This window comes from Emydura macquarii, unplaced genomic scaffold, assembly GCF_026122565.2.
Source record: "Emydura macquarii macquarii isolate MOO-44397 ecotype Brisbane River unplaced genomic scaffold, CSIRO-AGI_Emac_v2 contig_369, whole genome shotgun sequence".
Classification (NCBI taxonomy): domain Eukaryota; kingdom Metazoa; phylum Chordata; order Testudines; family Chelidae; genus Emydura; species Emydura macquarii.
Window position 1 is genome coordinate 15,034,603 of NW_027130506.1, and position 28,000 is coordinate 15,062,602.

The 28,000-nt window shown below is 44.4% G+C and overlaps 1 protein-coding gene across 1 annotated transcript in view; it reads right to left on the reverse strand.

Annotated features, from left to right (window-relative positions):
* COL22A1 (collagen type XXII alpha 1 chain) overlaps positions 1 to 28,000 on the reverse strand; it is a 266,483-nt gene that overhangs the window by 80,032 nt on the left and 158,451 nt on the right. Inside the window, exon 24 of the mRNA XM_067531757.1 lies at positions 3,905 to 3,958. Within this exon, the coding sequence (XP_067387858.1) occupies positions 3,905 to 3,958 (54 nt within the window). The remainder of the gene's footprint in view (positions 1 to 3,904; positions 3,959 to 28,000) is intronic.

The window sequence follows — 28,000 nt, forward strand, 5'->3', positions numbered from 1 at the left end:
TGCTATCCAACCCACTCATGCCCCAAAGAACATACAAAAATGTGGTCCCATCATTACAGCTGTCCTGTGCTCTCCCCCAAATCCAATGGAATTGAATTGAGATCAGAAACAGGCAGAAACTGTGGATTTTCTTTAAGGATCTCATCTGAGACATTCTCTTTTGCTTTTGAGTGTTCGTTGAATCCATGTACTGGTTTACTTAAAAGATAATAAAGTAGTAATGCTAAAAAAAAAAAAAAAAAACCCTTGAAAACCTGACATTAAAAAATGCTGTAAGGTGGAAGGTCTTTTATTACAACCAAAAATGAAGCTCCTTTTATCAAATGTATCTGGAAATCTGCAGTCACATCCACAGCTCGAAGTGGTGCTGCAAGAACATGCATAATTTTCTTTATTCTCAAAGTTAATATACATGGAGGAATAGCAAAGGGTCAGTTAATTTAAAAAACCCTTGATGGTACTGGAGTTTTATCTATTTCTGATTAACATAACATTTGCAAGTTTTGTTTTGCTAGTGCCAAGGGAAAAGCTGCTTAATGCTAAATCAGCATCCTTTTTCATCATTAATATTGAAATAGTGCCATAAAAATATACCAAAAACTCTGCAGCGCTTCAGTTAAGGTAGAATTATGTTCACTGTGTAATGATTAATTATTGATTAATTCAGAGAGGGAGAGAGATCTGGAAATGTATTTTTGAATGAAAACAATGGAACCTTTACAATGTGTTTGAAAATACATTAATGCATTCCCATTCCAGGCAGCTGCTGAACAACTGGTAAACCAGATGCTGAAGAATGAAATGAGTCCTGAAAAGCAGAGATGTTGCAAAAAACAGAACCTAAATGGCAGCATTCTAAATTGGATGTAATGGGCTTCACCTGAACCGACAGAGCAAGCCATCAGGTTTTCTCTCTGATGGCTTTCGCAGTCATCTTAAGGCCTTAATACAGTACATCTGCTATAGAATCCATTTCTAGCTGATGTTTCCTAGTAACAAGAGCATTACTTGCCAGGGGGAAATAAAAATAAATATCACCAAAGTAAAAACAACCGACAGCTAACCATGTCATATTCACTGTGTAAATTACCAATCACTGTACAATCTAGGTTCTTCCCTCTCTATCCAAAGTCTAACTGATTGTGGAGTTAAAATCCCCAATCTTAAAACTGATGACGTATTATTAAAAAGGGGTTAACAGGGTTCTCAATCGGGGTGTGTGGTCACAAATGGGTCGAGATGGCTTGTGACAATCCTCCCTTTCTTTACGGGGAGAAGGGATTCTATAATAGACAGCCACATCCTGAGAGCTCCCTCATGGTCAGTGGGGGCACTGTGGTATCGTGCCTCAGTTTCCCTCCTCTTCAGGAATCTTTAACAAAGTCGACACAAGCTTTCTTGTTGCTAATACCTCTGCCAGGGCTGGTTTAATAACATAAATAATTCAAAACAATCCTTAAAGTCCTGAAATGAAATCCATCAAAAAAGCCCATACACAGCTTGGGTGACTTTAGCTAGTCCTGGACCTCTTCTTCTGTCCCATTCTTCTCTGTTTCAAGCACTTGGCACCATGGATGGTTTCCCTGGAGTACTGTTGTCCTGTACACCCTAGTTCAGGTCCTTCCAAAGAGGCAGCCCACCAGCTCCTCCACATTGATCTCTCTCAGTACTTTTATAAGGCCTTGATGTCCTTTAAGGTGACCTCCTTAGCCCTCAAGCTGGGAAGCAGCTAATTAATTAGGGCATAGGTGGAGTTGGCCCCATCTCCCCTTAAAGGAGCCACTCACTCTGTGACAAGTCCTCATAGCATGTTTCTGTTGAAAGATGGGGTCACTATGTGGAAATAGTTGTGAATCCCTGCCTTAGTTCATCTAGCATTGCTTAAAAAAGCAGCTGGAAAGGAAATGAGCATTGGAGGCACCAAGTGTCAATATGGTTCCACTGCAAGGTGTATGATATTCCATGCTAGAGTCAACGGGCTGAATTCTGTCTTAACTGATCGCTTGTGCAACCCCACTGAACCCTCATGGAGTTGCAGAGGTCAGACTATGGCCCAGGAGCCTTAGAACACTGGCCTATTAGCGCACAGACCCAAGCGTGGGAATCTCCCTTAGCTAGCACTTTGGGGAACCCTTAGCTGCAAACATATCCTGGTAAAAAAAGTTCTGTCTCTATCTTCTTTATTCAGCATCCTCTTCCCCATCCTCCCCTAAAGGAAAAACGAACTATACAGGCCATAAGGGGATGTGCCTGCTGAACAATAACAAAGCAAGATTTCAACAGCCCCGTCCCCTGAGACTGCTGCTCTGGGAGGGTGTCTTTCTGCAATTAGAAATTCACACAGTCAGTAATTAGCGGAGATGCTGCCCTAAATACTGTAAACTGAGAGGTGAGCCTTTCGCCCTAGGAATAGTGATGCACAGAGGCTGTGCAGACAGATATGCAGTTCAGGTAGCTCGTGAGAGACTGTGAAGGGTGATTAAACTGAATGCGAGACGCTGGGCCTGGCTCGCCTCACTCAGACTGGTGTAAATCAGGAGTAACTCCATTCATGCTCATGGAGTCACACTACTGTAAAAGTGGTGCAAAGGAGAGGCGAAGCAGCCCCTCTCATTGCTGTCTGCCTGAGGACTTCTTAGAAAACACGTTATTCTGAGAGTTGTGTCCCCTTTCGCCAAAACGTGAGCACGGCTGGTTTTATTGCCCTTGTGTTTGTAAGGGATGTAAGCAGGGTCTGAATGAGCTCTCCCCTGCCGAGCTAGTCAGGAAGGGGAAATGACTTCAGGACCAGACTGCGTTTAAACGAACATACCCCCTCTGCCTAGGTACCCAGCAGACAAAGCTGCGCTGCCAAAGTGATCAATCTGGGCAAATGTTGGGTTACAAATTCACTTCACCTGAACGCAGGGGTAATGAAATGTTGTTATCCTCGTTGTCTGAGTAACGGGCAGCAGAACTGTGCTCAGCCTGTCCAGATTGGGGAGGGGGGAGGCTTACTCTCAACTGAACTGAACTCGCTAAGCAGAGGGCTTGGACGCCAGACCCCTGTGAAAGGCAGAGGGGGTTGGGACTGGAGTCCCTGCTGGGAGAGTGCGTGGGCTCTGCTGAAGTGTCCTAGGCATGGTTTGACCTGCCCTACCCCACTGTTCAAAGATAGAGCTAATGAAGGCTCAATTAGGACACTTTGATCCCTTGCTGGGGACAGCATTTCTGCCCAGCCTGCTTCAGCAATGAAGTCCCCCCCTGTAAGAGCTGAAAACCACTAAGAGCTGGGAGGAACCACAGGAGACCGACCCACGGAGGTCACAGCAGAGAAGCAGGCGGCAGCAGGAGATGACAATGTGCATCGGTGACATCTACCAGGGTGGCCAGCAAAGCGGCAAGCGGCCCGCAGGGTGGCCTGTGGAGTGGCCCGATAGCAGAAGAAGCAAGGTGCTTTCTTTCCCCCCTCCTCCAACCAGGTGGGAGGTGAACTCTGCAGCTGCACCTCTGAACTCTGGCTCTGCACTGACCAAGGACAACACCTGTGAGTGGGTGCAGTGAAGGGAAGGGGACACATTACATGAACTTCTGGTTGCTGGACTTAAGAACCTGAGGCAAATGGAAACTGCCCAACATACTGTGGGATGGGTGTTTTGCTCATGGTTTTATGCTTGTGACTCCTGCTTATGGCATTTTCCCAAGTTAATGCCGGGTTACTAACCCCTTTCCTACACTCAGTCTCCGTATTTGCAAGAGGGGAAGTATTGCCTCCAGAGGCGCCCAAGTGGTGGTGTGTAGTTGTCCCAGGTTACTGGCTGGGGACTTGAGCCAGTTTTCTGTTGTATTGTTGAAAAGGAACTCCTAGATATTTCAAGTCCAACTGGCAGAAGGGTTACACAAAGAAAGCGCAAACTTCACTCACTTGAGGTCCAGGCAAGCCATCGAGTCCTGGGAGACCTGCTTCACCCTTCTTGCCCTGTGCAGTCAAGAGAAAAATCAGATATTACAAACCAGCAGCGGAGATGGCTTCTCACATAGACCAGGATCTCTCTCTTTGGAACACACATGGACCTGCAAAGAAGGGCAAACATTAACTACCCAGAACAGTTAGAATTCGCAGGCCAGATTCTGCCCAGGGTTTGTGCACACAACTGGGTCCATAAGATTCTAAATTGTGCTAATGCTGCACTGCCAAACTGAGATCTACTCTGGAAAACGGAGCAGAGACACAACAGAGCTGGAGGACTAGGAAACCAGTGCTCTGGTTGAAGTAAGCAGCTGCAATTCACCTGCATTAAAGCTCAGGCCCATAATGCGAAGACAGGAAAGCCTTGTTCATTATCATGTTCAACCAGTGTATCTACACAGTGGTGGTGGAAAAGGTTAACAATCATTGGAGAGGCACCCACCTTGCCATACCCATACCTATACCTTCCCTTGGTGCACATAAGAGGGAGACAATGTTATGTACTATGCATCATGGCCTTTTCTCCACCACAGGACCAGCTGCAGAGTTGGGAATTTGCTCAGTGTCCTCTACTGGGAACTGATGGGGCAGCGATGGCTATAGCTAAGTCTGTTATGGAAAAGCCAATCACATCCTAAAACCAGACTTGATCATAATCAACCCTGCAAGATGGGCTCACTTCTGAGAACTCTGCCCCACCCTGTTTCTACCATTGGTTTTCTGTTGCCAATTACTGAAGAGTTCATAGATTCAGGGGAAAAAAAATACTAAATATGCCAAATGCTTTATCTATGAATGTAAGTTCTTAATATCAAAGATTCTGATTAGAAAAACTATAGAGCTCCAGTGACCCTCACAATTAAATAGAAAGTTGATCTCTGAATGACTACGATCTTTTAAACAAACACATTTTATTGATACAGTATGTTCTTAGCCAGAATTTCCCCTCTTCCCACTATTTTGCAGAAAGTTGTGTGCCAGCTGTCTGCTCTCTCACCCTGGAGGGGCTGCATTTCATCCCTGTTGCATCTCTAAAATTTGTAAATAACTTTTCAGATCCTCTGAGATGAAAGGTACTAAAGAAGAGTAAAATATACTCTTATCTTCTTGGTACCCAATACCTCACCAGCTTCATAAACCAAAAGAGCCCTCTAGCTAGACTGCCTGTTAAAATAATACATTTTGTTGAACAATGGACTCATATGCTTTACCTTGCCAGAAGTGTGTAACTGTCACAAGGCTGTCTAAACTGCCCCCACTGTGTTTCCCTCACTGCTGCCTTTAAATGCTTGGTCTGGATTTTGGCAAACATGCAGGTGGGTGAGTAGGGCTAAAGAATGTTGCACATCTGTGTTGCTCACACAAACACAAGCACAGACACAGAGACAGACATGTTCATCCAATTATGGAGCTATAAAAATAAAGCACACAAGTCCATATCTGGATTTTTTTTCCCTACGCAGTCAGTTCTAGGTATCAGGAAAGCTGAATTCACCTTTTCCTTTGCTTGTACATAAGTTCACTCCAGTATTAGAGATATTACCAGTTCCAGAGCTATTCCCTATACTTAATAAGAAGGGAGACAGCAGTAAACTGGTAATAATTCTAGAACTGGAAGGAACTTTGAGACTTAAAGTCTATGTCCCAGAAAAGCAATTTCCTCTTTTTAATGTCTTCGCTCCTGTTAATGAAAGAGTTTTGCTTCTGGGAAGTAACAGACACCACAAACTAGTATCATTCAATGACATCCAATAAGACCTCTAGATTTCCTTATCTGAAGATCTGTGAAAACATCTGGATACTCATGAGACACATAAAGTGTTTCCACTTATGGCTGGCATCGTTCCCAAAAAGCAGATCAGGTTCCTCCCTCTACAGATCCAGAGGGCTCTCTGCAGGAAGCTCCCCTGTGGCAGGGGAGTCGGACACAGGAACTGGAGTGTACGTGTGTGAGAGGTGCCCCTTATATACATTATGGAACCCAGCTCTACTAGGTCTCTGAGCACATTGATGCACAATGGAAATTTGGTATGTGATCCAAAGGGCAGGTGGGTGTGGAGAAAGGAGAGCTGAAAGATTGGATTACATCTGGGTTCTTGTCTCAGCCCTACCACGGACTTCCTGTGTGACCTCCGGCAAGTCACTTAAACACTTAGTGCTTCAGTTTCCCATCTGTAAAATGAGGGAAATAACTCTACAGTATTGGATGCATAAAACCATTAATATCTGTGAGGTGGTCAAATGCTATGGCAATAGGGACCATATAAACTCCTCAGGTGTTTGCTGATGTAATAATCTCCTTTGTTTGAGTCAGATTCTGTCCAGGGAGGGATACTTATGGTTATCATAGACTTTAATGGAAGCAGCCGGTGGAAATGTGCCACAATTAGATTTTTCAGTAACACTTGTCTACATTTTTTATTTTAATGGGGGGAGACATGAAAAAAAGACCAAATTTTCACCACACTTTTCAGTTTTTTCACCTAGAACCTGTCTACACTTACCTCTGAGATTCAGCGGCAGTTGACAGGAGTTACGCAAGCTATGCAAAAAACTTGCGTAACTCCCGTCAACTTCTCTGCTCTTCTTCTGCGTGCCGTCTTCACTGCACTGTGCCAACAGGAACTGCATCCCCGTTGACGCAGCGCTACGCCACTTTTGAAGGTGGTCTTAGTACGTCAATTTCTGGATCGACTGAGCGGGTCTGCACTGACCACTCAGTCAATCCAGAGAAATCGATCTGACGGCAGCAACTTTGCCGCCGTCAGTGTAGCCGTAGCCCTACTCTATTAATTGGGGGCTGAGAGCAGAATTGGGAGCTTTGTTTGTTGTTCTCTTAATAAAAATAAATCCAGTTAAATGTCCCAAAATGAAGGACGGAACTGAAAAAGTGATTAGCAGGCCCTTCTATGTCAGAAGGCATTAATGCAGCCAGCTGTCTCATACCAGACATAAACAGGTTATGCTAGTCATTCAAATAAGTGTCTTATACTCTTTCCCTCATTGTTTCCTGTTCCCTGCATCTCCAATATTGCATAACATCATATTCAGCCAGCCATTTCCCAGGCTGATTGCTTCTGAACACCTGGGGTTTTCAGGCATAACCTGCAGCAGCCACCTCACAAAATAAATCAAGCATTGTAGTACAAACAGCAATGTTCATTTCACCATCTGGCAGAAAGGAAGCAAGTATAGAAGGTGCCTATAAAAAAACAAACAAACCACTAACACAATATTAATGCAGAAAGACTGGATTAGCGCTTAACAATGGCTCCCAGATTGGCTCTTCCTTCTACAATGTAAAATTACAGCAATGCAATTTTCATTTTCAGCAATAATGAAGTACAGTGAAAGGGGATGCAATAGGTCTGGTTCCAAATGGATCAAACAAATTGCATAGCCCAGCATAGCAGTGAAAGCTTTAAATTACATGTCACATTGTATACCTGTCTCCACAATCGATCTGCCAATTTACAATCAAGGAGTGCTGAGATAAGTACAGCACGTAGCCAGATGCAAAGGAAGTGAATAGGATCATAAACTAGAAGGATACTTTATCCAAACTAATGCTCAACCTCAATTTTCTATGAATATTAGACCACATTAAAAAGTGAGTTTGGACTTAATACCATTGGTCTGGTCCTTGATGTAATTTGGGTATTCCCCTGCATGCACCATCCATCTGGCCAGTTATGTTTTAATTGGGCTAGGTTTTTATCAATGTGTCTAGCTCCCAAACTCTGTGGGCTAGCCCAAGTCACCACCTGTGCCACCACGGCCACACTGCTATTTTGAACACGCAGGCTCAATCAAAACTAGTATGTTTTCAATTAAATAAATACTAATGGGAATTGTGTGATTGTGGGAGACTTTAATTCCCCAGATATAGATTGGAGAACAAGTGCTATTAATAATGGTAGGGCCCAGATTTTCCTGGATGTGATAGCTGACAGATTTCTTAACCAAATAGTCACCAAACCAACAAGAGGTAATGCCATTTTAGATTTGGTATTGTGAATAGTGAGGACCACGTAGAAGAACTGATAGTAGGGAACAACCCTTGTTCACATGATCATGAGCTAATTCAGTTTAAACTAAATAGAAGGATAAACAAAAATAGGTCTGCAACGAGGGTCCTTGATTTGAAAAGGGCAAACTTCAAAAAATTAAGGGAGTTAGTTAGGGAAGTAGACTGGACTAAAGAACTCGAGGAACTGAATGTGGAGGAGGCTTGGAATTACTTTAAATCAAAGTTGCAGAAACTACTTGAAGCCCACATTCCAAGCAAGACCGGGAGGGGGGAGGGGATAATAAGGAAGGATTGCAGATCAAGCTGTATAAGCATGCATCTCAAACAGGTGATTAAGAGAAAGTAGAAAACCTACAAGGAATGGAAGATAGGAGGGATCAGCAAGAAAAGATACCTCTTGGAGGTCAGAAAGCGTAGGGGAAACATGAGAACTGCCAAAGCCAAGCAAAACTGGACCTTTCAAAAGGAATTAAAACCAATAGTAAAAGGTTCTATAGCCATATAAATAAAAAGAAAACAAGGAATGAAATGGGACTTTTAAGCACTGAAAATAGGGAGGAGATTAAAGATAATCTAGGCATGGCCGAAAACTTAAACTAATACTTTGCCTCAGTTTTTAATAAGGGTAATGAAGACTTTATAGGCAGTGGCAGGGTGCCTGATGGAAATGAGAATATGAAAGTAGAAATTACCACATCCGAGATAGAAGTAAAACTCAGACAGCTTAATGGAACCAAATCAGAGGGGTCCAGATAATCTCCATCCAAGCATATTAAAGGAACTGGCACAAAAGCAAGAATTTTTAATGAATCCATAAGCTTGGGGCTTGTACCTTCTTACTGGAGTAATGCTAAAAGAGTACCTATTTTTAAGAAAGGGGAAAAAAGTGATCTAGGAAACTATGGGCCCGTTAGTTTGACCTCCATTCTATGCAAGATCTTGGAACACACTGTGAAAGAGAGAATAGTTAAGAACATAGAAGTAAATGGTAATTGGGATAGAATACAACATGGTTTTACAAAAGGTAGTTCATGCTAGATCAACCTGATCTCTTTCTTTGAGAAGATAACTGATTTTTTAGACAAAGGGAATGCAGTTGATCTACTCTACCTGAATTTCAGTAAGGCTTTTGATACAGTTCCACATGGGAAATTATTAGTTAAATTGGAGAAGATGGAGATTCGGGAATCGGGACAAACGATGCAGGAGGTGCAGCTACTCCAACGAGACCCTGCCCCACATCCTGGAAGCCCCACTCCAGAGCCTGGAAGCTGCATCACAACACCATCCGGGATTGCCTGGTCAGAGTCATCCCATTGAGGGTGCAGGAACAAACCATCCCGATGTGCAGAGAGAAGAGCAAATATGGCAGATGACCAGCCTGGCTTAACAAAGAAGTCTTTGGTGAGCTTAAACACAAAAAGGAAGCTTACAAGAAGTGGAAGCTTGGTCATATGACTAGGAAGGAGTATAAAAATACTGCTCGAGCATGTAGGAGTCAAATCAGGAAGGCCAAATCACAACTGGCATTACAGCTAGCAAGGGACGTGAAGGGTAACAAGAAGGGTTTCTACAGGTAAGTTAGTAACAAGAAGAAGGTCAGGGAATGTGTGGGCCTCTTACAGAATGAGGGAGGCAACCTGGTGACAGATGATGTGGAAATAGCTGAAGTACTCAATGCTTTTTTTGCCACTGTCTTCACAGATAAGGTCAGCCCCCAGACTACTGCAATGGATAGCACGGAATGGGGAGGAGGTGAGCAGCCCTCAGTGCTGAAATAACAGGTTCAGGACTATTTAGAAAGGCTGGACATGCACAAGTCCATGAGGCCAGATGCAATGCGTCCAAGGGTGCTGAGGGAGTTGGCAGATGTGATTGCAGAGCCATTGCCAATTATCTTTGAAAACTTGTGGCAATTGGGGCAGGTCCTGAATGATTGGAAAAAGGTAAATATAGTGCCCATCTTCAAAAAAGGGTTCTTGCCCCTCCAATAAATAGCCAGTGGAGGATTGAGGAGGGGCCCGGTCCCACCCTCGACTCCAGGCCCCAACTCAGGGACCCTACAAGCAGCAGCCTCGCGCTGTGGCTTCAGGAAAGTGGCTAGCTTCCCTGGGTTACTTCCCCATGCTCCTTGACTTAATGTTCATACCCTGCTCGGACAGAGGCCCTTCCTGGCCTACTTTCCAGGGAAAGTTCTTGACCTCTGAAAGCCCTACGGGCGTGGTAGTGCCCAAACCAAATGTCCCGTTCAATCTTTCCCTTCTGGCAGGATTTCTTCCCTTAGGCCTCTAGGCCTGGGAAAGGTCCTTTGCCCTCTTCGGGCAGGGTTTTTCCCTTCTCCAGTCTTTGCACCTGCAATCCTCTCCTGCCAGCATTCTGCTCCTTCTCCTAAACCCTCCCAGCTCTTGACACCATCTTGCCTGCTCAAACACTCTCTGGTAGCTCACCTCACTCCCACAACTCCAGCCACACCCTTTCTCTGGAGGGGAGGCTTTTTAACAAATCCTGCACAGAGCATTGATTGGCTCCAGGCATATTAATTAACTGGCAGTAACCCCTGCTCAGCTACCAGAGAAAAAGGGACTTACTGATCCTGGGGCTGATATATCGGCCTACTAGCACTTTCTGGTAGCCATCCAGTCTGACCCTGTCACAATGCATAGAAACCTGGCTAAATCATTGGGCTCAATGGGTAGTGATCAATGACTCAAAGTTTAGTTGGCGGCCAGTAACAAGTGGAGTGCCCTAGGAGTCGGTGTTCATCTTCATTAATGATCTGGAGGATGGGGTGGATTCTGCCCTAAGCAAGTTTGCAAATGACACTAAGTTGGTGGGAGTGGTAGATATGCTGGAGGGCAGGGACAGGATACAGAGTGACCTAGACAAATTGGAGGATTGGGCCAAAAGAAATCTGATGAGGTTCAACAAGGACAAGTGCAAAGTCTTGCACTTAGGATGGAAGAATCCTATCCACTGCTAAAGACTGCGGACTGACTAGCTAGGCAGCAGTTTGGCAGAAAAGGACCTGGGGGATTACAGTGGACAGGAAGCTGGATATGAGTCAACAGTGTGCCCTTATTGCCAAGAAGGCTAACGGCATATTGGGTTGCATTAGTAGGAGAATTGGCAGCAGATCGAGGGAAGTGATTATTTCCATCTATTCGGCATTGGTGAGGCCTCATTTGGAGTATTGTGTCCAGTTTTGGGTCCCCCACTACAGAAAGGATGTGGAAAAATTGGAAAGAGTCCAATGAAGGACAACAAAAATTATTAGGGGGCTGGAGCACATGACTTATGAGGGAACTAGGCTTGTTTAGTCTGCAGAAGAGAAGAATGAGGGGGGAATTGATAGCAGCCTTTAACTCCCTGAAAGGGGATTCCAGAAAGGATGGAACTAGACTATTTTCAGTGGTAGTAGATGACAGAATTAGGAGCAATGGTCTCAGGTTGCAGTGGGGGAGGTCTAGGTTGGATATTAGGAAATTCTTTTTCACTAGGAAGGTGATGAAGCACTGGAATTGGTTACCTAGGGAGCTAGTGGAAACTCCGTCCTTAGAGGTTTTTAAGGTGCGGCTTCACAAAGCATTGCCTGGAATGATTTAGTTGTGGTTGGTCCTGCTTTGAGCAGGGGGTTGGACTAGATGACCTCCTGAGGTTCTTTCCAATCCTAATCTTCTATGATTCTATGTTTCATGCCACCCGTGGGGAAGGTGGCTTTGAACTCCGCTGTTCCCGGAACAGACAATCAGCTGCGACTTGATGTCATCATCATCGACAAGGAATGGAAGAAGATCATCCTGGTAGACATCAAAGTCCTCTTCGAGAACAGAACCCCAGACTTCCGCAACACCCATGTTTGAAAGGAGGAGAAATGAGGTCCCCTGGCCGACGCCTTGAGAAGACAGGTCAATGAAGTATACACGCATTGATCTTCGGAGCCCTAGGGGCATTCGACTCCTGCAATAAGCGAGTGCTGCGGGCGTGCAGAATTGTCAGGTTGGATGGAGGTTACTAGTGGAATTCCTCAGTCTTACTTAACATTTTCATTAATGACCTTGGCACAAAAAGTGGGAACATGCTAATAAAATTTGCAGATGACACAAAGTTGGGAAATATTGTCAGTATGGAGAAGGACCAGAATATCATACAAGAGCATCTGGATGACCTTGAAAACTGAAGTAATAGAAATAGAAAGAAATGTAATAGTGCAAAGTCATGCACTTAGGGACTAAGAACAAGAATTTTTGCTACAAGCTTGGGACTTAATCCGTTAGAAGTGACAGAGGAAGAAAAGACCTGGATTTATTGGTTGATCACAGGATGGTTATGAGCCACCAATGTAATAAGGCCATGAAAAAAGGCCAATGTAATCCTAGAATGCATCAGGCGAGGTATTTCCAGTAAAGAAAGGGAAGTGTTATTACTGTTACACAAGGCACTGGTCAGACTTCATCTGGCATACTGAATACAATTCTGGTCTCCCATGTTTAAGAGAGAGAAATACCAGAGACGGAGAGGAGTTATTTAAGTTAAGCACCAATATGGACGCAAGAACAAATGGATATAAACTGGCCATCAACAAGTTTAGGCTTGAAATTAGACAAAGGTTTCTAACCATCAGAGGAGTGAAATTCTGGAACAGCCTTCCAAAGGGAGCAGTGGGGGGAAAAAACCAAACTGGCTTCAAGACTGAGCTTCATACGTTTATGGAGGGGATGATACGATGAGGCTGCCTACAACAGCATGTAACTGATCTGCAACTGCTAGTGATAAATATCTCCAACAGCGGGTGAGGGGACACTAGATGAGGAAGGTTCTGAGTTACTACGGGGAACTCTTTCCCAGGTGTCTGGATGTTGGATCCTACGAATTTCAGCAAGATCAAACGAACCACAATACTGAAGTTGGGAAGAAATTTTCTTCGGGTCAGAATGACAGAGACCCTGGGGGAAAGGGGGAGGGATTCGCCTTCCTCTGCAGCATGGGGCATGGATTTAAACTAGCGTAAATGGTGGATTCTCTGTAACTTGAAGTCTTTAAATCATGATTTGAGGACTCCAGCAACTTTGCTCCTGTGGGAATTCTGTGCCACTGTGCATACTCAGAATTCATGGCCCCTGCATTATTTTCCCTCCCCCACAGAAAATAGATTCTGCCAGGGAGGCACGGCAATTAAACCTTTCACCCACCGGGGCTGCGGTAGTGCCAGAAGAGAAGGCAGCCGGGGAGGAGGCATGGAATGGGGGGAGTCAGACAGAGTGGGGCACATGTGGCTGCTGGGGGGTCACAGACTGCGGTTCCGAAGGGCTAGTGGTGGGGACAGACTGGGGCGGGGGGCACAGGAGTTAGTGAGGTGACAGCACTGAGCCAGGGGCTGTAGGGGAGTATGGATGCAGGGCCACATGGGGACAGGGAGAGGGGGTGGCTAAGTGGAGGTCCAGGGCCATATGAGGATGGGGAGTGGCTGAGTGGGAGCGCAGGGACACATGGGGTGGAAGGAGGGGTGGCTGAGTGGATGGATGGACACATGGAGATGGGGAGAGCATTCGCTGAGTGGAGGTACAGGGACAAATTGGTACGATGGGGTTGCAGGGACATACGGGGATGGGGTAGAGGTGCCTGACTGAATGGGAGAGGCTAAGGGTCAGCCAGGGTCTGGATAGGGGAGGCTCCCCAACTCCCTAACCATCCCTCTCCCCACAAAAAAAACTTCATATACTCGCATGACTTTCTCATAAACAAACAAGGGAAATATAACCTAGATGGAGCTACTATAAGGTGGGTGCATAATTGGTTGGAAAATTGTTCCCAGAGAGTAGTTATCAGGGGTTCACAGTCAAGCTAGAAGGGCATATTGAGTGGGGTCCCGCAGGGATCGGTCCAGGGTCTGGTTCTGTTCAATATTCTCATCAGGGATTTAGATAATGGCATAGAGAGTACACTTATAAAATTTGTGGATGACACCAAGCTAGGAGGGGTTGAAAGTGCTGTGGAGGATAGGGTTAAAATTCAAAATGATCTGGACAAACTGGAGAAATGATCTGAAGTAAACAGGATGAAATTCAATAAAGACAAATGCAAAGTACTCCACTTAGGAAGGAACAATCAGTTGCACACATACAAATGGGAAATGACTGCCTAGGAAGGAGTACTGTGGAAAGAGATGTGTGGGTCATGAAGGATCACAAGCTAAATAAAGGTCAACAGTGTAACACTGTTGCAAGAAAAGCAAACATCATTCTGGTATGTATTGGCAAGAATCTTGTACGCAAGAAGCAATTCTTCCGCTCTACGCTGCGCTGCTCAGGCCTCAACTGGAGTATTGTGTCCAGCTCTGGGTGCTACGTTTCAGGAGCGATGTCGACAAATTGGAGAAAGTCCAGAGGAAAGTAACAAAAATGATTAAAGGTCTAGAAAACATGACCTCGGAGGGAAGATTGAAAAAATGGGTTTTTTTAGTCCAGATAAGAGAAGACTGAGAGGCGACATGATAAACGTTTTCAAGTACATAAAAGGTTGTTAAAAGGAGGAGGGAGAAAATTGTGCTCCTTAACCTTTGAGGATAAGACAAGAAGAGATGGCCTTAAATTGCAGCAAGAGAGATTTAGGTTGGACATTAGGAAAAAACTTTCTTTCCGAGTAGTTAAGCACTGGAATAAATTGCCTAGGGAGGCTGTGGAAATTTCATCACTGGAAATTTTTAAGAGCAAGTTAGACAAACACTTGTCAGGGATGTTATAAATAATACTTGCCATAAATGCAGGGGATAGAATTAGACGACCTTTCAAGGGCCCTTTCTATCCTCTGATTCTATGATTTTGGATTCTCCCACCCACACCCAACAACCCTCCATGTTCATCCAAGGCTCTTTTCCAGCAATTACTTCCCTCTCCCTCAGCTCCTCCATTACCCCTCAGCACCCCAAGCCTTTGCATTGCTTCTGAGCCGTGCGGGAAATACGTTTCTGTATGGTAGTTTAATTGAAACTATTACTCACAGCTCTGTGTTAATATGCTTCGTAAGGAATCTGTCAAAAAATCATTTCCTAAATCTTTTTTGTTATCTGTCTTGTTAAAGACATAGAATCATAGAAGATGAGCATTGCAAAGGTCTTCAGGAGGTCATCTAGTCCAACCCCCTGCTCAAAGCAGGACAAACCCCATCTAAATCATCCCAGCCAGGGCTTTGTCAAGCCGGGCCTTAAAAACCTCTAAGGATGGAGATTCCACCACCTCCTTCTGTAACCCATTCCAGTGCTTCACCACGCTCCTAATGAAAAACTTTTTCCTAATATCCAACCTAGACCTCCCCCACTGCAACTTGAAACCATTGCTCCGACTTCTGTCATCTACTACCAGTGAGAACAGCCTAGCTCCATCCTCCCTGGAACCCCCTTTCAGGAGTGAAAGGCTGCTATCAAATCCCCTTTATTCTTTTCAGACTAAATAAGCCTAGTTCCCTCAGCCTCTCCTCATAAGTCACGTGCTCCAACCCCTAATCACTTTTGCTGCCTTCCGCTGCACTCTCTCCAATTTGTCCACATATTTTCTGTAGTGGGGGACCCAAAACTGGATACAATACTCCAAATGACACCACAACAGTGCTAAATAGAGTGGAATAATCACTTCCCTTGATCTTCTGGAAATTCTCTTACTAATGTAGCCCAATATGCCATTAGCCTTCTTGGCAATAAGGGCACACTGTTGACTCATCTCCAACTTCTTGTCCACTGTGCCCCCCATGTCCTTTTCTGCAGAACTGCTGCCTAGCCAGTCGATCCCCAGTCTGTAGCAGTGCATGGGATTCTTCCATCTTAAGTGCAGGACACTGCATTTGTCCTTGTTGAACCTCATCGGATTTCTTTTGGTCCAATTCTCTAATTTGTCTAAGTCACTCTGTATCCTATCCCAGCCCTCCAGTGTATCTACCACTCCCACCAACTTAGTGTCTTCTGCAAACTTGCTGAGGGTGCAATCCTCCCCATCCTCCAGATCATTAAAGAAGATGTTGAACAAAACCAGTCCCGGCATCGATCCCTGGGGCATTCCGATTGATACCGGCTGCCAGCTAGACATCAAGTCATTGATCACAACCCGTTGAGCCTGATGATCTAGCCAGCTTTCTGTCCACTGTGTAGTCCATTCATCCAATCCTTACTTCTTTAATTTGCTGATAAAAATACTGTGGGAGAAAAAGCTTTTCTAATGTCAAGGTATATCACGTCCATCGATTTCCTCACATCCACAGAGCCAATCATCTCATCTTAGAAGGCAATACCTTCTTGCTGACAGCTACTTTGAAATACATTACCAAAATAATTGAAAATGGCATGATTATATTGTGTTATTTTGAAAAGTAAAATATGCAGAAATATAAAACATTGTGCACAGAATTTTTTATTTTGGGGGCAGAATTCCCACAGGAGTAAGTAACTCGGCCAATGGTTATGGGTCAATACAGGAGTGGATGGGCAAGGTTCTGTGGCCTGCGATGTGCAGGAGGTCAGACTAGATGATCATAATGGTCCCTTCTGGCTTTAAAGACAGTAAGTCTATGTGTATGTCTATCCAAATTGGGAATTACCCTACCCAGCTTCAGTGCAGAGGTCCCCTCTAGGTGAAATTCACCAGTGTGCTTTAGGCCAGCAGAGACCCAATGCACCACTGAAGTCTCACTGAAAAACCTCAGATAAGGCTTTAGTGGTGTATAGACCTTGTTCTGGTCCTCTGAAGAGAGATGGATTTCAGAGCTTTAAAGGCTGCTGAGCATGCTCCCCTGGGTGCCTGGGAACCCACGCCTCCACAGACAAAATGACTCAGGGAACCTCCACTGAGGTGCTACAGCTGCACGCCTCCCCAAGCCTGGCTCAGAGGTGGGAAATAAGGAGATGATTGCCTTGAAACGATAACTATATAGGAGACGTTCTATTTCCATGCAGATGACAGGGTAGGGGTGATTTGTGGCTGCTACCAATGGTACGAAAGGAGCCTGTCTTTCCCTCATGTACAATGCTGCTGAGTCTTTGTGTCTTTCAAAAAAATGAGCCCTCCCATAAAGCAGCATATAATTATAGAGGCAGAAAGGCTGGGAGACCAGTTTCCCCCATTGTGGGGGAACGATTTGTCTATTCGCAGTTTAGTCAAAATCAAACTACAACAGAGCAGCTCTGCAATGTGACAGCCCCTCTGGAAGGCAATGAAGACATTCCTGGGAGAAATTATACCTGTGAGAGGAAAGCTCAGCGAAATGTCACATCGCCTATTAATACAACTGACATAACCACCAATTATTCTCTGTTGCACATAGCAAGACTCAGCTAAGTGTATATCACCGTGTATCCTTTGACTACGTAAGAGGTATGTTATTTTCCTTGATCAGCAACTTGAGTAATAGCACAGTTAAAATATGTGTTTTATTGGGAATGAATATATTTACCTTGCTGGCAATTACAGTTTTGCTCTAGCTTTAATCTAGCTGATCAATTCCATTATTGCTCTCTTTGTTCATTTGCCTACATTTCTATTTCTGCGCTGTTTGTTTCACTTGCCTTTGCAAGGAGAGACACTGTCGTTTCCATGGTCCAAGTGCCCACAAAGATCACAAGTTGTTAAGTAAGCAGTTACCCTCAGGAAAGAGGCTTAGGGAAGCCTGGGGAAATTTGGGGCTTTGGATTGGTAAGGGGAGAATTCTAACAGGAAATGATAGCATAGGGCCATTTTCCAACTCACTGTCCAACAGATCTTAAATTTTAGAACACCCGGCTAATCTCAAGTAGCCAAATTCACTTTTAGTGTAGCCGTTGTTTTAATTTAAACCAATGGGTTTGGCTCCAAGTGTATATGCATCACTCATAAATTAGAATATGTATGGTAGCATAAATGGGCACTGTTTTTTGGGAAAGAACTGGATGGAATACCATTGCTCTATTTTCCTATGGCCTGTACCTTTAAGGGTTGGGATGGTACTGAACAGGAATACAGCTCGGGGGAGCAGGGTGGAGTCACAAGGAGGGTCTCGTGCTCCTAGAAGACTCTCCAGCAATGGAGCTTTTGCTTGAATCTGACAAAATTTTTAATTAAATGCTCCAGTTAAAAACAGTACCCTGGTCTGAGACTGTAACGTACGATACAGGGGGGACCAGCCAGTTTGTGGATCCCCCCTCTGGGACAGAGATGAATGAGGGTTTCTGGCCACCGAGAAGCACAACAGCTTGGAACTGGGTCCTTCCAAGTGTGCTGCCACTTGACCCTAACTCCTTGTTCAAACCTCGTTGCTCCTGAGGTCTGCCTCCCTCTGCTCCCTCTCCCTCTGCTGCTTGTTACAGGTTACGCCTTCCAGCTAGACCCAGCAGGGTTGCAGTGGTTCCCATCAGGAGGACATAAAAGATTGTACAGAGTAATGGGTAGTCAACTGATGAAGTCCACCCGTTTTAAGTTATGATCAGGAGGGATGGGGACTAGGCGGGCATTAGATTCTCACCCGGTGCAAGAGGGAAGGACCAGGAAGAGGAAGGGGGAGGGACAGTCTGGTTCCAGTCCCCACCCTCCCCCCCATTTAGAGCACTGAGCTGACTACACAGCTGTCCTCAGCATTCTAAGGCTTAAAGTCCAAGAGACTCACCTCACCCATATCAGTTCAACATGTGGATGAATGTTGTGTTAATTATTGGGTTAGCTGGATGGTCTGGGTGGAAATCCAAGCTTGCTTTCACCAGCTGTGTTGGAGGAAGTCTAAGGCACTAAACCTGAACACTGAAAGTTAGGGTTCAGCACAAACAGCATTACTATATTCTGAAGCAAAATCACCTGGGAAGAGCTGCCATTAGAGAAGTCCACCCAAACACGGTTCCTTCCCACACTTTCTCTTCCTCTCAGCACTCAGGGGATTGGCCCTCACAACTCAGCGTGCCTGTGGGCAATGGTATGTTATAACACATTGTAAGCAATATGCGCAACATATCATGTCCCAGCTCAGGTTTGCCGGTCTCCAGGCATGCTAGCTAGAACCCAACTCTAACCCTTGGCAGAATATACTCCTAGCACAATGGGCCCTGATTCTAATGGGGGTCTGGGGGCTATACTGTAATGTAAATATTAAACAAGAACAGTAATTGTATGCAGTGTTGCTTTAGCCATGTTAGCCCCAGGATATTAGAGAGACAAGGTGGGTGAGGTAATATCTACTATTGGACCAACTTCTGTTGGTGAAAGAGACAAACTTTTGAGCTACAAAGAGCTCTTCTTTAGATCTGAAAAAGGTACTGAGACCTGAAGGAGAGCTCTATATAGCTCGAAAGCATGTCTCTCTCACCACCAGAGGTTGGTCTGATGAAAGATATTACCCCAGCCACCTTTTCTTTCCAACAATAATTATTGCTTTATATTAGACTTATTACAGCTCATAGCATCACAATCCATTTGTAAAGAACCACACAGGGTATACAGAACTCTTCATGCTGCTCTGACTCCTGAGATAAAGATCCAACAAAGGTGGGCATATGCGCCTCTGTAAAGCCTCTTGGAACAAGACAGCTAAATTAAGGTTGCAGAGAATGCATCACAGAATCCCTTAGAACAAGATACATGTTTGAAACCTGACAGAATCCAATACTGAGCTTTGCAATTTATAGCAAAATAATTGTGTCATAAAATTCTTATCAATAGTCTCTATTCATACAGGGAATTCACTAACTGTGTGTGTATAGATTTTCTGATAGGTTATCTTCTGCACGAAGCAACATGAGCAAGGAAAATAATGACATTATTAGTAGTAGTAATCCTCAGTATTATATAATTGGGATATTTTGTTTTTAGACAAAAAGCCTTCACAACAAACAAGATCTTTATGCATAAAAAGGGAAAAGCTACTATCTACAATTTATTCCCATGAATCACCAATAAACCCTGACCATGAACCTTCCCCATAGGTGTGGGTAGTCAGGAGATTTGTTAAACCCACAGCAAAACTCCTGAATTTCAGGTGCTCAGATGCACTTGCGCTCCTTTGACTTTCTTTTCAATACTCACAGTGGCTACAAGCACTGTCTTTTGAAGGTCACTGCTCATTATGTCTTGTGCTCCTTATGTATTCTTTAGCTGCTTATTAATAACCTTAGGGATTTCTCCAAGTGCTCCAGTAATCACTGGGATAGTCTTTGTTCTAGTTTTCCATAGGCGTTCCACTTGGCGGCTGAGTTCTTCATACTTCGCCATCTTCTCTTCTCGTTTCTTTTTTATATTTCTGACTACTGCTATGGCAAGATCAAGCAAAATGGTCTTATTCATTTTAAGTCTTCCTTTCTACAGTAACTACGTCTGGCCTGTTTGCATCATTCTGTTTCTGACAATCGCCAGATCCCATAAAAGCTTAGCACCTTCCTTCTCTAGAGTGCTTTCAATTCAGTGGTCACAATACCTAATGGTTCATTTTAAATCCAGACTTGCCACAGGCATTCCAAGGCAGACACTGGGAGACCTCATGGTATTTTTATTAGTAGTAATATTTGTGTTCTGTAGTGAGTAGGAGTCCCATTCATGGACCAGGACATTAGTTTATAAGGCACCTTTCTAAAGAAACAAAACTCGATTTCCTTGTTGTTTCTGATTTATGCTAATCACTCCATTCTTTTCTGTTGGCCCTGACAAAATCTTGAGAATGTGAAGTAGAAAAACTTCAGTAAAATACAGTAGATCACACTGAAAATGCACATAAGAAGCTCTCCTCTCATTTCTAAATTGGATTTACTGTCTCATGGTTAATTAAATTCGCCTCTTGGTTTCCTGGTGCAATCTTCCTTGAGGTAAGTGGAGTTACACTGCTTTCAGTGAGAAGACAATTTGACCCTTGGATTCCACGTAGTGATAAATAATCCTCAGAACCTTTTGTGCTAAGGTCTGATTACCCGAAGGTCTGCATGCTACTGTCTGCACTTTCTGAGTCTATTAAACTGTATGGGACATCTAACAAGAACAGATTCTGTCCTATTTCCAACTTATCCAAATATTTTGGCACCTTCAAGATGAAGCTCCAGCAATGAGCAAAGGGTCTGAAGGCTCTTATTTTCCCCAACTATTTCTCTCCTATTTAATTCCACAACCCAAAAAAAGCCAACTAAATTAAATTCAGACTCCCATAATTGCAGGTATTTTAAGACAATTGCAGTGCGATTTACAGTTCAAAGATCTTAAGGGACAGATGAGAATGGCAAACTTTCACTGTTCCCACTGTGCAGCCTAGGTCTGGGGATGTCAGTGTAGAAACTTAGACCTTGGCTGCCTGTAACACAGAGATAGTCAGAAATTCCTGGCTGAGGAATCAAACACAACAGTGGTGTTTGGTCTAGGTTTCAATTATTATTGACTAGCTCCAAGAGTGGATCAAAGTATTCACGGATGAGAGGCTTTAGATAGTATTTCAGCAGATGTGGGAGGAAATCATGCACAATTTCCCTACACCATTAAAACATCCTTCACTACCTGTGACTAAAGGGGGCTGTCAGACAACTCCTTGTAAATGCCAACAGCTGATCTGCCGCGTTAGCTAATCCTCTCCCTGCAACTGAGCTGCTGCTAAGGCCCCTCCGCTTTTTAAGAAACACCAGGCAACGAGGTTAATGAAGTCCCTGAATAGATTCCCAGTAAAAGGCCCTTTGTACATAGGTACACCATACCATGAAACTGAAAACTCCTGTGCACACCTTCCAAACTGGGTTCTCTGGGATCCCTGGCGCGTATGCGAGCCGGATGGCTGATTTCTGAAACATGTGCCAAATTCATCTCTGGTGCCACTCTACTGACTTCAGCAGAGCACAGTGCCCCCCTGCTATGTGGAGGGGGCACTTTTGCTGCCTCACCCCCCACTGGAGTGCAGTACACCCTCCCTTCTGCACTGGTCATGCTCCAGGGGCTTGTGGGGACAGGCCATAGTCTTACCCATCCTTCCCCTTCCCAACATTTCTGGGGGCAATATGCACCCCCCAGTGGTGCCGAGAGACTACAGTTCCATCAGGAGCCATCAGAACAATGTACCAAGGGATGTGGCGGATTCTCCGCCCCTTGAAGTATTTACATCAAGATTGGATTTTTTTTTTCTAATTGATCTGCTCTAGCTCCCGCAGAAGTTGTCAAGCTCAATGCAGGAATCACTGGGTGGGGTTCTCTGGCCAGCGTCATGCAGGAGGTCAGACTAGGTGATCACAATGGATCCTCTCTGGCCTTGGAATCATTGATCCAGCTCTTCTGATGGCCCCTTTGCATGGGCTGTAGAAGGACGGGGAAAGCTCCTTCTACATTATCCCCTCTCACACTCCTGTCTAAAGTCCCACCAGAACCTTGCCCTGAGGAAGAATTTAATAAAACAAGCAACAACAAAGACACTAACCCTGCCCCTCCCCTCAATCAGCCAAGACTGCTCTCGGGTCCTCATGCCCAATAATAGCCAACACTTATACTTTCCTTTCCCCCAAACTCTCTTCCCGCTACAATGCAGGAGTTCCTGTTTTTTTCCACACTGAGAGCACCTTCCATCCAGACATTCAAAGACTCTATCTCACATATCCTCCAGAATCCTTTGGGGTGAGGTTTCAAAGGAGGTGCTATGAGAACCGGTACAAGGTTGTATGGGATAATTCTGGCTCCAAAGAAGACCAGTTGCAAATGGCTATGTCACATGGTGGGGTAGCCCTGTAAGGGAGCTGGGGTTTGTGTTGCCCTGTGACTAATCAGCTGCACAACTACAAAATAGGGAACAACTGCTAAAAAGGACCTGGGGATTTTACTGGATCACAAACTGAACGTGAGTCAACAAAGTGATGTAGTTGCAAAAAAGGGTAATATCATTCTGGGGTATATTAACAGGAGTGTCATATGTAAGACACGGGACTTAATTGTCAGCTGGAATACTGTGTCCAGTTCTGGGCACTACACTTTAGGAAAGACGTGGATAAATCAGACAGAGTCCCAGAGATGAGCAATAAAAATGATAAAAGGTTTAGAAAACCTGACTTCTGAGGAAAGGTTAAACAGAACTTCCAAGTTTGTCTTGGTAAAAGAAGACTGGGGGTGGGGGGACGACAATCTGATAATAGTCCTCCAGTATGTTAAGGGCTGTTATAAAGAGGACTGTCATTAATTGTTCTCCATGTCCACTGAAGGTAGGACAAGAAGTAAAGGGCTTAATCTGCAGCAGGGGAGGTTTAGGTTAGATATTAGGAAAAACTTTATAGCTATAAGGATAGTTAAGCTCTGCAATAGGCTTCCAAGGGAGGCAGTGGAACCCCCATGACTAGAGGATTTTAACAATGGATTTGACAAACATCTGCCAGGGATGGTTTAGGTTTACTTGGTCCTGCCTCAGTGCAGGGGGCTGGACCTGGTGACTTCCAGACCTACATTTCTATTATTCCTACTGTGGCGAATCACTACATGACTGTGTGCAAATCATCTAACACACTCTATCAGTTAACCCCCATGGGTTGGTATTTTGAATCTGCCTTGTCCCACCTTACCCCCACCACTATATAGAACAGGTGTGTTTGAATGTAAGGTTTTGGTTGGGCTAATCTGTACAAATCTATATTCCCCTCAAGCCAGTGAATGCTCAACCAAAGGAACCAGCAGCATTTTTCACTCTAAATCCCCCCCCCACACACACACACACTTTTAACTGCCCAAGAAAGAAGTAGTTCAGGACAAACTTGCTCTGAGGTTCTATTAACAGCTCTGAAAACTTCCAGTCACAGGCTTGCACTCTGGGAGTAATTTCCTGTAGGTGGTGCAAAGGGGTCAGCTCAGGCTAATACACTGCTTGCAAAAGGCAGCAGGAAACCTAGATGCTAATGTGAGATTAAACTCAGAGAAGCTTGAAGTGTGAGGGTGCTGCTAATAGAGGCATGTCCAGGGAGGATGTTCTCAACAAAGATCTAGCCTGAGAAAGCTCACCCTTGCACGGGTGCACAGTGTGCGATGCGGAGGGTGCAAGGAGTACTCCTCTCACACCCACGCAAACACAATAGCATGGCCTGGGTTAAGAACAGACCGAATTTCAGGCCCTGCGCTCTGGGGAGGAAAGGAATAGATAATAAGACAGAAAATATCATATTGCCTTTTATAAATCCATAAATCCATGGGATGCCCACATCTTGAATACAGCGTGCAGATCTGGTCACTCCATCTCAAAAAAGATATATTAGAATTGTTATAGAAAAGGGCAACAAAAATGATTGAAAAGCTTCCATAGGAGAAGAGATTAATAAAACTTGGACTTTTCAGCTTGGACAAGAGACGAGTAAGGGGGGATATGACAGAGGTCTATAAAATCATGACTAATGTGGAGAAATAAGGAAGTGTTATTTACTCCTCATAACACAAAAACTAGAGTTCACCAAATGAAATTAATAAGCTGCAGGTTTAAAATGAACAAAAGGAAGTATTTCCTTGCACATACACAATCAATCTGTGGAACTCCTTGCCAGAGGATGTTGTGAAGGCCAAGACGATGACAGGGTTAAAGAAATAACTAGATAAGTTCATGGAGGACAGGTCCGTCAATGGCTATTAGCCAGGATAGGCAGGGATTGCTATTGCCAAAGACTGGGAATGGCCGACAGGATGGATCACTTGATGATTACCTGTTCTATTCATTCCCTCTGAAGCACCTGGCATTGGTCACTGTTGGAAGACAGAATACTGGGCTAGATGGACCATTGGTCTGACCCAATATGGCCCTTCTTATATTCTTATGTAAACCAGTGCTGCTCCTTTGCCTTGAAGCCTCTCCGCTTTAAAGCAGCTGGGATTTTGGCCCCAGATGGTTACTGTTTTTCAGCTATTCTGCACAAGTGTACATGACAACACAAAGTGCAAGGGCTAGTGGAGTATCAGACCCCAGACATGGTCTGAAATCTGACCCTAATGAAGTCAATGGGTATTTTGCCACTGATTTCAACAGGGGCAGGATTTCACCCAGAGTATTCTCTCTGCTATTCCCAGGAGCAGATCGGACTTTTGGAAGCTTCACTTCACTGCTTTCATGATTCTATTCTCAATCTCCTCTCCCCCACTCCTGCAGCAGGAAGAATTTTTCTCTGTTTGATTTTCCTTTCGCTGTGCAGCACAGCTGATAGAAATTCTCTGCACAACAGAGACCTGTGCTCAGCTGAGACATTCACTCTAGATGGTTCAAAAGGACACTTACTGTACCCCAGATGCAAGTGACGTCATCTGTTATCTCAGGATAAGCAGCCCTTGAACAGTCAGCTGCACATCTGCTCACAGCACCAGCCCCCGTTCACACTAAAGAAGGGCTTTTATATTGAAATGTTGAAGTTCTGGGGTGCATTTGTAAACTAAACTGTTGTTTTTGTGGTTGTATTTGCTTTTTGCTCAACCCTGGCTTCCACTTTCTCACTGCAGGCTGGAAAGGCGATTGGTCTACAAATGAAAAGAGCAAACAGCTGCATGGTTTGGACACTAACAGGAAACGGAAAATCTGGCCCTCTGCACCCTGCTACTCTATGATTAATTATTTATATTATTAGAGGATCCCACTGAAATTGGGGTCCCATTGCACACAGGAGCAGACAGTCCCTGCTCCCAAGAGCTTACCATCATTCTAGACAGACAAAGGGTAGGAGGTGAAACTAAGGCACACAGGAAAAGTGATTTGCTCAAGGTCACACAACAGGTCAGTGGCAGAGGCAGGAATAGGACCCAGTTATCCAGACTCCCAGTCCAGTGTCCTATTCATCAAATCACACTGATTCTATGGAGCCAGCTTGTTTGTGTGTATATGCAGAAGGGAAGAGGACTTGCACCACTACAGGTCTATCTGCTAGTTTGGAAGTAGCCCAAACCCCGCTATGGATAGTTTAAAATTGGCCAGGACAAAGTTTTTTAGAAGGTACTCTAGGGCACTCCAGGAAATAGCCTTCTCTTGCATTAGGTCTTCTCATTTTAACTTCTGTCATTCACAGAATCATAGAAGATTAGGGTTGGAAGGCACCTCAGGAGGTCATCTAGTGTTTAGGTTTTTACAATAAATATGTCTGAAGTAGGGAACAGTGTTTGGATGTTTTTTTATTTTATTTTTTGCCAGGAATTGGGAAAGATTTTTACTGGTGGTGTGATAGTGGCCTCTGCTAGTCTATTACAGCTTCCATATTTGCTGGATGTCATTACAGACCCCATATTCAGGGTTTTGCACACCTCAGATATTCACACACTCTCTTGGATGGCTACTTTTTTAATTAAACATTCTATCCAGCTAAGTTCCTTAATGACTGACAAAAGTCCCTCCCCTAGGGTTTTTAATAGCTCGGAACAAGAGAGCCGCTAGGGAAACATTCATACACAGTATGCATCTAATGACAGTTCTCATCAGTTGGTCATTAGCGCAAGCATTTTAAGTTGTGGCACAAACCCTGACAGATCATGGTCCTTTATTCAACTGATACTGGCTATTAATCTTAGTAGAGAAGCAATGTTTCAAGGCAGTCTTTAAAATCAGGGACAACATGGAACATCTTGTCTCCTAAATAAAGCACAGCATGGTTATTTGCTAAAGAGACAGGTAGGTACTGTTTCCTAAGCACTGGAGGAAATGAGAGCTAAAGCCCATTTCTACGAAGAAATTAACCTGTTCCCCGTTACTGACTCAGATGACAGATATTCTAGGCAAAATGCACTTCCAGTGCTATCCTCGGGTACTAAGACATCAAGTCACTGTGATTGCAAGGCAAGGGTGGCCAATCAAACAGTCCAGCAGCACTGAGAGTGCAGCGACCATCTGCAAAGTGGTTAAGCATGTACTTCACTTCCAGCCTTGAACTCTGCTGTCTGATAAGATGCTCCTCACATCACTGGGCTAAAACAAGGTGAGGCAGGGTCAAAGCTTTCGTGTGATATGATCAGTCAGGGCTGCTCTGACGTTACGTTTAAACGGGGCACAAATAATTCAAGCGAGGGCTCTGGGTCACTGTAAATCGGAAAAGAACTCTCCAGCAAAAGGAATCGAACTGAGCACTTTGTGAAGTCTCTGGAAAACGATGAGCAATCTGTGCATATTTTATTTTAGCGTACAGGAAATAAAGACTTAAAAACATGGGGCTAACTGTCAAAAGCAGATTTGATTAATTTAGCATTCCCCAACCACCATGGCTTCTGCATCAATGACATTTCTTGGAAGATTTGATTTACATACATAGGTGGTAGCTCCATCCACTCTCTAACCCTGGGCACTATTCTGCTGAAATCAATGGGATCGAGCCTGGATTCCATTCTTGCAAGTTCTGATGTTACACACACACACACACACGTGCGTGCGCACACATGCAAGCCCTCTGAGTACACACTGTGTACCTAGATCCTTGCGTGGAAGTCAAGGTACACACCTAAACATTATGTTTTTTTAGGTGGGTAATAGATCTGAACATTCAATGCAACTTGTGCTCCTATATCACTTCCAAGCAAAGTCACAAACACTGCATGGGAATATTTATTTGTTCTTAAAATGTTTCCACTGAGCTATTAAATTCCTGGACACATTTCTATTGGTCTCAGTTTTTGTAAAGCTTGTTTTTACAAAACCTCCCCATATTGGCCATGTTTGACCCACAGCATCCCTTCAAAAGACACATGCTGGTGAGAAATAAAGTCTGAATTATTTTCACCACTGAATCATGGACATGCAACAAATGATCTGGAGTGCAAATGAATACGGTTACTTCCAGCACACTGCTATATGCCAGATATCCACCTTTCTGCTGTCATCCCCTCACTGCCCTTGCTCTAATGCCCTACCAGGCCGATGGTGGCAAATACATGGTTACCGATTTTTGATCGGTAGGACAACTCAAGGTTCCTCCACTATTCTGTGCCTGTTGGGCTGAATGGTGCTTTTGAGGACAATGAAGAGCTGTTCCACTTGGGGTAAGTGGCCATTCTGAATGCCCCCCTGAACTCCCAGCACCCAGAGGGCACATGTCCACTGATATGTCTCTTCATGGGATAATCTCCTTTACATGT